General features: G+C 52.5%; 1 protein-coding gene across 1 annotated transcript in view; it reads right to left on the bottom strand.

Moving 5' to 3' along the window:
* CCDC88C (coiled-coil domain containing 88C) overlaps positions 1-10993 on the bottom strand; it is a 146009-nt gene that overhangs the window by 28279 nt on the left and 106737 nt on the right. Inside the window, exons 17-23 of the mRNA XM_010836261.1 lie at positions 10828-10993; positions 8421-8548; positions 6888-7029; positions 6298-6486; positions 4530-4691; positions 3135-3412; positions 7-150 (exon numbers count right to left, since the gene is read on the bottom strand). The exon at positions 10828-10993 is cut by the window's right edge and continues 12 nt beyond it. Coding sequence (XP_010834563.1) covers positions 7-150; positions 3135-3412; positions 4530-4691; positions 6298-6486; positions 6888-7029; positions 8421-8548; positions 10828-10993 — 1209 coding nt within the window. The remainder of the gene's footprint in view (positions 1-6; positions 151-3134; positions 3413-4529; positions 4692-6297; positions 6487-6887; positions 7030-8420; positions 8549-10827) is intronic.

Below are 10993 nucleotides of genomic sequence, written 5' to 3' on the forward strand. Positions count from 1 at the left end.
GTTTACCTGTCTAGCTCCTCCTGCAGCCTCCGGTTCTCGCTCGCGGCCATGGCGCTCGTCCTCTGCTCCTGCTGCAGAGCCTCCCTCTCGGCCCTCAAAACCTTTTCCAGCTCGTCCAGCTCTGCCTTGTGCTTCAGCATGTCACTGTGCCTGCAGGAGGGGACACCTTGCTGGCAGCCCGTTCCCCAGCCATCTGTCCCCACAGGTAACATACACCCCGGAAGACCTTTGAGCCTCCTCTGCGGGGAGCGAGGCTTAGACGGTAGGCAATCGCGAGGGTGGCGGCTGAGAAGCGTCCGAGCCAGCAGCCAGGGAGGCGGTGCCCAGGTTTGGGGGTCTCTTCCAGCCCTGGACCCAGGAAGTCCCTTCCTCCCACCCAACACGCCTCCACAGTCCCCTCGATCCCCTGTCACCGCAGCCTTCCCTCCCTTGGGTCATCTGGAACTCCAGAACTATGTCCTCTGAACCCTACGCCCTTCTCTTAGGGATTATAAATAAGCTACCAGGTGGTTCACTAAGAAAGTGGTAGTCACTCAATCGTGTCCGACTGTGACCCCATGGACTGTAGCCTGCCAAGTTCTTCTGTCCCTGGGATTCTCCACGCAAGGATACAGGAATGGGCAGCCATTCCCTTCTCCAGGGGATCTTCCAGACCCTGGGACTGAACCCCAGTCTCCCGTATTGCAGACGGATTCTTACTGTCTGAGCTACCTATTCAGCTAGGTTCACTAAACACAAATAGATTTAAAAGAAATCACAAAATAAACAGCTGAAGTCCAGTACAGGTAACAGCTAATAGAGCAGCGAATCCCTGGGGATGGGGGTGGGGTGGGGGAGCCCTTCCCACTCTTGTCGAGCCTCGCCCTGAGGTCAGGGGAGCAGAGGCTCCCTGATGCGGTGCTGAGCATACGGCTCTGCCTGGCTTTCCGGGGTGATCTTTCTCAGGCAGGTTAATGATTCTGGGAAAAGTCATCCCAAGTCTGACAAATCAGGGCCATGGGCTGACCATTAGGGTCCCCGGCTCCCACTTCCCTGTTGTAGCGTCTTGGGACAGCGCACTGATCCAGCATCTCTCTGACCGTCAGTCACCACCCCACTGCAGGACAGGGCCCGGGTGAGTCTGGCTCATCACCAAGTCCCCAGTGGAAGGAGGCACCGTGTTCAATAAATATGTGTTAAGAGAATAAACGAGCAAGCGTCCGATTTCAGTGTCAAAGGAAATGAATGTAGAGCCTTTGTCCCTGTGAGCCAGGTACCCAGACTCCTGAACCTGGAGCCCTGCCGCAGACAGACCCATGGGGCCTCCAGCCTGTCCACAAGCGCTGGGTAACACAGTGGCTCTGTGCTGCATTGAGCCAAGGGCTACAGGAGAAGCAACGATGAACTCCAGTCCAAATTCCACCTGCAAAAGCCTTCCCCTGCTGAATACACATGAAGAATATCATAAGATATTATAACACATAACAGGAGAGGTGAGTGCTGGGCATTGTGCTAGCTTCAGAGTTGAGTGAACACTTCTCACGCCACATTGTTAGTAAATAGGGTGCCTCCCCTACCAGTCTAGACTCAGCGCTAAGCACACTGCAGGTGTGTGCAAAGGATCACATGTGTACAGAAGGGTGCAGAGGAGGCCGAAGACGCTCAGTTTGGCTGGAAGGAGCAATCTTACGGGAGCAGACGTCTCAGCAGGACGTCAACTGTCTCAAGGATGGCAATCTGGGTGGATCAAGTGAGTGGAGGACTCCAGACAGAGGCAAAAAGGAAGCACCAGGTGAGTGGATGAATGAACGCCATCACCCCCGGTCCACAGCACCATCAGGCACCCTCACGCAGCTTTGCTGGCTGTATACCCTCCCCCTGGTCTGTGATGAAACACCCCGCACTGCAGCTTCACTGAGCATCGTAAGGCTGAGTCGAGGGAGGCACTGCCAGCAGGGCCATCTCACAAGCGGATGACGAGGACAACTGCTTCCGCTCACCCACCACCCACCCTCGCGAAGTGTTAGAGAGACTCTCCCTCCTGCATTAGAGCCATGTGCGTATCACACCTGTCCCCAGGTGTGATGGGTTCTGCCACCCCTGCCCAGGAGCCTGGGACAATCACTGATCTGCCGGGGCAGGTGCTCAGGCGATGCTGGTTGACTGAATGAATGTACACAAAACCCAGAACCCACGAGCTGTCAACAGTGCAAAGTGAAGACTTGTGCATTTCAATGTATGTAAATTCTATCTTAAAGTATAGGGCTAGAGAGTGGAAAGTAAAGATGAAACAAAGATGGCAAAAAGAGCTCACTGCCGAAGCCAGTCATGGGTCTACAGAGGCTTCACTCTACCATTCTGTTTAATTTCTATATACCTAAAATAAAAGTTGTTTTAAACTATGATGCTGGAGGAGACTCTTTAGAGTCTCTTTGACAGCAAGGAGATCAAACCAGTCAATCCTAAAGGATATCAACCCTGAATATTCATTGGAAGGACTCATGCTGAAGCTCTAATACTTTGGCCACCTGATGTGAAGAGCTGACTCATTGGAAAAGACTGTTGCTGGGAAAGATTGAGGGAAGGAAGAGAAGGGGGCAACAGAGGATGAGATGGTTGGATGACATCATCGACTTCATGAACATGAGTTTGAGCAAGCTCCGGGAGACGGTGAAGGACAGGGTAGCCTGGCATGCTGCAGTCCATGGGGTCACAAAGAGTAGGACAGGACTGAGAGACCCAACAACAAAAGGTTAAAAAAAAATGCAGCTCAGACCTTGAAAGGCAAAACAGAACAGAAGGCGGGGTGAAGGGCATCAGTGTACATGAGCTGCTATGGTGAACTTCCTCCTTATTCTTGGTTTGGAGAGAAGAGAGAGGGAAGAAGAGACTCCTCACGGGAGCAGGGACCCCACACCAACAAGCAGTTTCCCTCAGCTGGGACTGGCCGCGACACCCCTTCTTCCCTGGGGATCCTCTGGCCACCCGTTCTCCAGCTGGTCTCACTCTGAACCACTGAGGGAGACTCTGATTTACTTCCCTTTGGGGAAGCTCCAGTGCCCCAGATGGTGTGAAGCCGCAGGCCAAGAGGAGACTCGCGGGGCACGGAGGGACACAAACCCGGGGGACCCGCCTGCTGGCCCGCCAATGCACACCTCTCGCCGAGCTCCTTGTGCTCCAGCTCCAGGTTGCGGTGCAGGGTCTTCAGGCAGCTGTGCTGGTGGATGAGGGCCTCGTACTCGGCGGACTGCCGCTCGTGAAGCGCCCCCAGGTGCTCGTGGTCCTGCAGCAGCGCCTGGTAGGCGGCCGTCAGCTGCTCCTGCTGCTTCTGCAGGCTCTCGTTCTCGCTCTCCTTGGCCGTCTGCTGGCTCTGCAGCAGTGCGTACTGGGCGCTGAGCGAGGCGCTCTGGGAGGTCAGGGTGGAGTTCTCCACCTGCCGAGAGGGAGACGGGGATGGAGGCTGACACGAGGGAGCGGGGACCCCCCCGGGCCAGGCAAAGACCCAGCTGGGACCAAAGACAGTTCTACTCGGACTTGAGGAATGGCTGGGGGAGGCCAGACGGTGTAACAGGCTGTCACATGGTGCTTAGTCCTGAAGTCTCTCCACAGATGTGACTTTCGGTGGCAAATGAGGCCCTATCTATGAATACGCTCCTTGGATACCATCTTTGAATACTCTTAAAAGCCTAGTTTTAAAAGAGCATCACTGAGGACACAGAATACCTGAACAACCTACCTTAACTTAATTGACAGCTTCAGAACCCCCACCCAACATCCAAAATTATGAGCAACTGCAGGGAAGGGAACACTTCATAACTCATTCTGAGGTCAGAATTAACTACCTTAACATCAAGATGAGACAAAGATATGACAACTACAATCAAAACCCCAACAAAACAAAACTACAAACCCTATTTCCTTATTTTACTAGAGTAATTTCCAACATCTTTGCCAGTCTCTTGTTTATCACCCCTGACCCATAAGTTACATACTTTCAGACCCCTTTCTCAGAAACTGCAATGAATAATTCTTAATTTTTTTCACAATCTATTAACTGTAAATAAATATCCACATCTTAAAATGCACAGTCCAGAACACTCGTTTGGCTAGATGCTCTCAACAGACATGTGATACTCCATTTCACTCGTGGAGATGAAAAATTCACATTTGCTTCAGAAAGATTCTACCAGGTCCTACGGTGAAGAAATGTGCTTGGCTTGGTTGAACTCAACTTATTTGATTCCAGAGTCTCTTTTCCCAAAAAATTCCTAAGAGCATCTCAAGAAATAGATTTTGGGAAACAGACAAGACTGCAAATAAAAGCAGGGAAATGAACTTTTTTTTAGCCTGGGCAGCCAGGTGTTTAATCACTGAAAACTATTTTCAAAGATCCCGAGACTAGGAATCATGGTGTACGATGCACCTGCTAAAAAAAAGCCCCAAACTCTCCCTCTGCTTCGTCTTGCTGATTGGGAGTTGTGAGCATGCTGGTCTGGCCTCTAGGAGACAAGAAGCATCCTCCCCGCGAGGCTGGCCCGCCCGGCCCTCACCTGCAGCTTGGCCGTCTGTGTCTGCAGTGTGGTGTTATGCTCCTGCAGGAAGGTGCTCTGCTTCTGCAGCGTCAGGATCTGGCTGCTGAAGGCCGTGTTCTGGGTCTCCAAGTGCTGCAGCTGTTCCTTGAGCAGCTGCTTCTCAGCCTGCAGGGCCGCATTCTGGGGGAGGGAAAAGCATGGGCCTGATCAGATGCCAGTTCCGTATCTGCTTCCCTTGTGGCTCAGCTGGTAAAGAATCCACCTGCAATGAGGGACACCTGGGTTTGATCCCTGGGTTGGGAAGATCCCCTGGAGAAGGGAAAGGCTACCCAGTCCAGTATTGTGGCCTGGAGAATTCCATGGACTGTATATAGTCCATGGGGTCGCAAAAAGTCAGACACGCCTGAGCGACTTTCACTTCACTTCTTCCATACCTGCTAAGTGGCAGCGGGGACCTGAGTTGCTGGGAATGAGAACCCTCAAGAGTTGATGCTTTGGGGGCTAAAGCCAGACTCCATTAAGTAAGAGAAGTAACACTTTCCCTCTTAGAAAGACAATAGCATCAGAAAAAAAAATTTTTTTGTCCATGTTTTCATGATAGAAATGATGGGGATACACATGATGGGGGTCTTGCAAGGAACCTGAGCATGTGAGTGTGAGACAAGGGTGAGCTGGAGTTACAGCTGCTTTCTTTAAAGTTATCTGTCTTTAATGCTTCTCTCTGTTTTCTGTCGCTCACCCTGAGAATGCATGTCTGTGAGCTTGCCCAGGACAGGAGTCAGGGCCTGTGCCCACAGCCTCATCCCACTCAGGGGTGACAGCAGGTAGGTTAAGGCGGTTCATCCTCTGCGAGGCAAATGAAGGCCAAGCAAAATAGGCCACCGACTGGACTAGGATGTGTGGGTGGTGGTTGTGGCCTGTCCCTTACCAGTATAGGGCTTAGGGTCAAGTTTCGTACACTCTATCTCACCTTTTTCATCTGTCAAATGAAAACCATCACTATCTACTTCATAAGGCCATTGGGGGGACATCAAAGGACATCAAGTGTTTAGATATGCATGGACAAGCTTGTTCTGTAAAGGGCCAGACAGCAAATATCTGGGGGTCTGCTGGTCGTGTGGTCTCTGTCGCAACACTGACCCGCCGTGGGAAGGCAGCTCCACACAACGTGGAAGCAGAGGGTGTGTCTGTGGGCCAATAACGTCTTATTCATGAAAACAGGTGGAGGACTGTGGTGGACGGTTGACCCCCCGCAGAGCAGTGAATCACAGAGCCCCGTGGAAACGGTGCGGGTGTAGACGCTCTAGGCCCAGTGATGTGCTGGGAGGCAGAGAGCGCGTCTTCGGGGAAGACGTGCACACACCCTTTCAGTTAGAAACTCCGAAGAGGGACCTCCCTGGTGGTCCAGTGGTTAAGAATCGGCCTTCCCCCGTAGGGGACACAGGTTCGATCCGTGGTCGGCGAACGAAGATCCCACGTGCTGCAGGGCAACTAAGCCACGTACCACAGCTACTGAGCCCATGTGCAACGACTAACATCTGACATAGCCAGAAATAAATGAACAATTTAAGATAAATAAATAAAATGCTCACTTAAAAAAAAAAAAAAGAAAAAAGGCTGAAGGGATCTCAAGTGGAAAGGAGCTCACAGGACCTGCCAGGAAATACAAGGTGGCTGGTGAGACCTGTGTCAATCTCAACAGCTCCTGCTGCCCGGGGTCCTTCCTGGTGATGTGAATTCCCACTCCACCTACACGACGGTTCATGGACGGCCTCTCCCCACTCACGTTGCGCTCCAGTTCGATGGCCCGGTCCTTCACACGCAGCAGCTCCATCGTGGCCTCCTTGTGGCTGGGCGCCCAGGGATCCTTCCCCTGGTGACCCTCGACTGACGTCCCCATGGGGTGTTTGAATGAGTTTTGTGCCTGCGTCCCCGCTTCCTGGCTCTGCTTGAGGATCTCACACTCCTTCTTCAGCTGTGGGAACAGGAGTGCAGACTTGGGGCAGGAAGGGGCCCAGCTGGGGGCCCCCTGCACCAAACCATCTCCTCGCCCAGCACTGGCGCGGACCCGCCAGGCACCTGCCTTTGCTTTTGCAGGGGGCACACACAACCTCCATCCTGCATGTTACCCCCTCCCTGTAGATGGGATTGAAGGGCAGCGCTGGGACCCAGCCCCAACTTCAGCTACATGACTGTGGCCAGTCTCCTCCCTCCCCTGAGCCTTGGGTGTCCTCTCCACAAAAACCTGCCCCAGGACACGGGCATCCAAGTCGCCCCTCTGCCACCCAGGTGAGGGTCTGGGAAAGGTGAGGCGGGCATCTCACAGCCACGACCCCTGGCCTGTCTCAGGGCGGGTTGGGGGGACACTGCTCTTACCACCTGGATCTCGTTCTGCAGCTGGTGATTCAGGCTGGCTTTCTCTTCTACCTGCGCTTCTAAGAAAGCAATCTTTTCTTCTTTCATGGAGAGTGTTGTTTTTAAAGCTGATTCATTTATGCTCTCCAAAATCTTGTATTTCCTGAAAAAATAAAAATACACGGTAGTATTTATCTGTCTCTTCCTCCCACAAGCTCCCAGTCTCCCAGCTGCCCTCAAGGCCCTCCTGCATTAAGCTGGTTTCTTCATCTTGTTGAAGGATGTGGCCCAGAAAGACCGCAGGAGCCAAACACCGTCACCCAGAGCCCTTCCCTGGACTCCTGGTATAAACACATCTGGGACACTTGTAAATGAAACGTTATGGCTATAGTGTTCCAGGCGTCATCTTAGAGAAGTACTGTTATGCCCATTTTACAGATGGGGAAACTGAGTCTCAGAAAGGCTAACGAATCTATCCATAGTGCTAGGTAAGTGGTAAATCTCTGTGGACTTGTAGCCACACCAAAAGGACATCATGTTGGTTACAAGTCCAACAAAAGTCCAAGATGCTGGATTTCTTGGAAAAGCGAGATCATTCAGGAAAGCACTGCAGGCAAAGTAGCAACAGTTCAACTTTAAAAATCAAAGTGCTGGGCCCAGTGGTTAAGAATCCTCCTGCCAATGCAAGGGACGCCAGTTCGATCCTTGGTTTGGGAAGATCTTCCATGCCGCGGGGGCAACTAAGCCGGTGGGCCACAACTACTGAGCCCACGAGCTGCAACCACTGAAGCCCGATGCCCTAGAGCCCGTGCTCCACAAGAGAAGCCACCACAGCGAGGAGCCCGCGCACGGCAACTAGAGAGTCGCCCCTGTTCACTGCAGCTAGAGAAACCCCAGTAAAGACCCAGCATGGAGGGGTGGTGGGGAGAGAGCGAAAGAAAGAAAAAGAGGAGAGGAGAGAAAGAAAGAGAAAGAAAGAATTGCAGGCTGGTTTAAAAAAAATCAAAGGGCTGGTGGAAGGACAAGGGAACAAATGGGTGGAACACAGAGGATCCTTAGGGCAGTGAAAACACTCTGTATGACCCCAGAGGGGTGCATACATGTCGTTATATATTTGTCAAAACCCACAGAACGTGCAACACCAAGAGTGACCCCAATGTCACCTGTGAACTCTGGGTGATGACCTGTCAGTGTTACCGCATGTACCATTCTGGTGGGGGGTGGGGTGTTGATGGTTGGAAAGGGTATGCATGTCAGGGGGCAGGGGTCCACAGGTAATCTCTGTACCTGCCCCTCAGTTTTGTTGTGAATTTAAAACTGGCCTGAAAGAGCCTAACTAGAAAAAAAATCAGGAAGCCTTTTCATTGGACAAAAGAAATCCCCTTCCACTCCCTGCTTGGAATCTCCAGGAAGGAGGCCTGGGATAGAAAGCCCCATGCGACAAGAGGCCCTTGGGTGTGGAGACTAAATGCAGCACTGGGGGGTGGGGCGTGGAGCCTGCGGGGTGTAGGGTGCACGGACTCCTGCAGCCACCCGGGGCGGGTAGGTCCTCACGGGTCGCCGTTGCTGTTGTCATCCTGCAGCAGCATCTCCTTGTGGAGGCCGACCTTCTCCAGCTCCTGGCTCAGTTTGTCCAGCTCACTGCTCAGCTTCTGGCTCTTCAGCTTCTCCTGCACCAGGTCCTGTGGGGACAGTGAGGATAAGCATGGGCCAGGAGCCCAGCAGATGCGGCAAGAGAGACAGACACAGGCCCATCTCAGGGCAGAGCAACCATCTTCTCGAGTCACGGCCAGCTCGGGAGTCTCGAGGGACAAGCGGGTGGTTCTATGTGGACAGCGGACCCCGGGGATGTCTTGAAGGGAAGGGGTGAACACACCTTCCCAGGCCCTGGGGTTCAGGACACGAGGCCATGCAGCAGTGTGTCCGGGAAGGACTGAACATGTTCCAAACACATCCAGAGACGCGTCTGAGATACCATTTATGGTGACCTTTGAGGAGCAGGCTTGAATTCTTCCAACACGACTGCCTTTTCTATGAAGTGATGTAATTAAAGGCCCATTGCAGGGAATTTAGAACATAAGAAAAAAATATAAAGGGGAGAAAGATTTTACTTTTAGACAGGTTTTGATTTACTTTTCGAAAGTGGATGTTGACCTCATCTAGGAGTTCACTTACTGTGGTCCACACCTCTGTAGCTTTCCAGGCAGCTACCAATTTCTGCCCGGTGACATAGCTACATGCCCTCACATGGACACCTACCACACCCCAAGGCCTGGAACCCCTAACACATTTGGTGATGTTTGCTGAACATTCCAGGGTCGCTCCCCAGGTGTGGCATGGAAGGGCTGGTACGTGACCTTACAGCTGCCTCACCTCTGCCGCGGGAACCGCCCTAACGCCACGGGTTAGGGTGTGGGGTTAGGATGGGGGAGCCATAATGTCAAAGCAGACTGGACTACTGAGCCCCAGCACAGAGGACAGGCTCCCTGGAGAGTCACCTGGACTCGCACGAGAAACCAGCCTTGGATAGGATGAGCCCCTGAGACTGTGGGGTTGATCGTTACTGCAGCAAGCCTAACCAATGCTTATGAGGCAGGGGCTACTGCCTGAGTTGGTGTCTTGTATCTTCCCCACAGCATGGTGATCTGTTGCACTGACAGTCAGTAATATATACACATATGTATATATTTAACATGGAGACCTTTCTGTGTTCTCAAATTTCCTTTTCTTCCTTAGCACACAGCTAGAACATTTCTCAGCCTCCCCAGCAGTTAGGTGCAACTCTGTGACCCAATTCTGCATCAAGAGGTGTGGTCCTTCTTTTCCGCATCTACCTGCTGCAGGTAGGTCCACCGTGGGATGGCCGAGCCACAGGATGGAGGAAGCCAGGTGCCTGTGAACAGCCACAGTGAACTTCCACATGTGGGGAGACCCAGCTTCTGCGATGTGCCAGGGAGATGCTGAAGTCGTTTACCAGAGCAGTGACTCACCCTAACACATGCAGGAAAGCCCAGATGACCACACAAAAAAATATCAGGGAGAAGTAAGACAGGTGTTCACCAAGAAGACTTAAAAATTTGGACCCTTTCAAGTGTAATTGCACTTCGAGGTATATATCCTAAGGAAATAGGTATCTGTGAAGGTGTACTGTTAGGACGCCCAGTGTTATTTAAAAAAGTAGGAGGGACTTCCTTGTGGTCCAGTGCAGGGGGTGTGGCTTCCCTGGTTCCCGGCTCTGCCAGGTCAGGGAGCTGAGATCCACATGCCTCTCGGCCAAAATACCGGGACACAAACAGAAACAATACTGTAATGAACTCAATAAAGACTTAAAAAAAAATAAAACAGTGGGAAAACTCAGAAATAATCTGATTGTCCAAAACATGTGCTAGTGTGTGTTAGTCGTGTCTGACTCTTTGCGACCCCATGGACTGCAGCCCTACCAGGCTCCTCAGTCCATGGAATTCTCCAGGCAAGAATACTGGAGTGGGTCGCCATTCCCTTCTCCAGGGGATCTTCCTGACCCAGGGATTGAACCAAGGTCTCCTGCGTTGCAGGCAGATTCTTTACCGTGTGAGTGGCCAGGGAAGTAATCACAGTAAACCTACAGAATTAATCACAGTAAATCTACCTCACAGCCATTAGAAATTGTGGCTTGAAAGCTATTTAGTGTAATGAGAAAAGGTGAAGTTAAGTGAAAACCAGAGCAGGGCTAAGGTGTACAAAGCAGGGTACCAAGTGTGTGTATCCAGAAATGCACAAGGAAGAGGATGGAATAAAATACCCCAGGCACCGGCTGTCTCCGGGCAGTCAGATCCTAACAGGGTACGTCTACTTCCTCTTCATGCTTTCGGGCGTCATTCTGGTTCGAAGCAGGGGGCACGTGCCAGGGGCCTCCCGCCGTCCCACCTCAATCCCACAGCACACATGGTGTGGCCCGGCGGCCCCGCGGCCCCTGGCTCACCTCCCTCAGTGTGGTCAGCGTCCTCGTGTGCATGGTGACCTGCTTGGTGAGGTCCCTGTTGTCCTTCTCAAGCTCCTTGAGCTTGCCGGCCGCGTCCCGGCAGCGGGCCAGCTCCTTGTCCAGCGCGCGGCTCTCCCTCTCGGCGGCGGACAGCTTGGCGGAGGCG

This window comes from Bison bison, unplaced genomic scaffold (genome assembly GCF_000754665.1).
Source record: "Bison bison bison isolate TAMUID 2011002044 unplaced genomic scaffold, Bison_UMD1.0 scf7180017864061, whole genome shotgun sequence".
Taxonomy (NCBI): domain Eukaryota; kingdom Metazoa; phylum Chordata; class Mammalia; order Artiodactyla; family Bovidae; genus Bison; species Bison bison.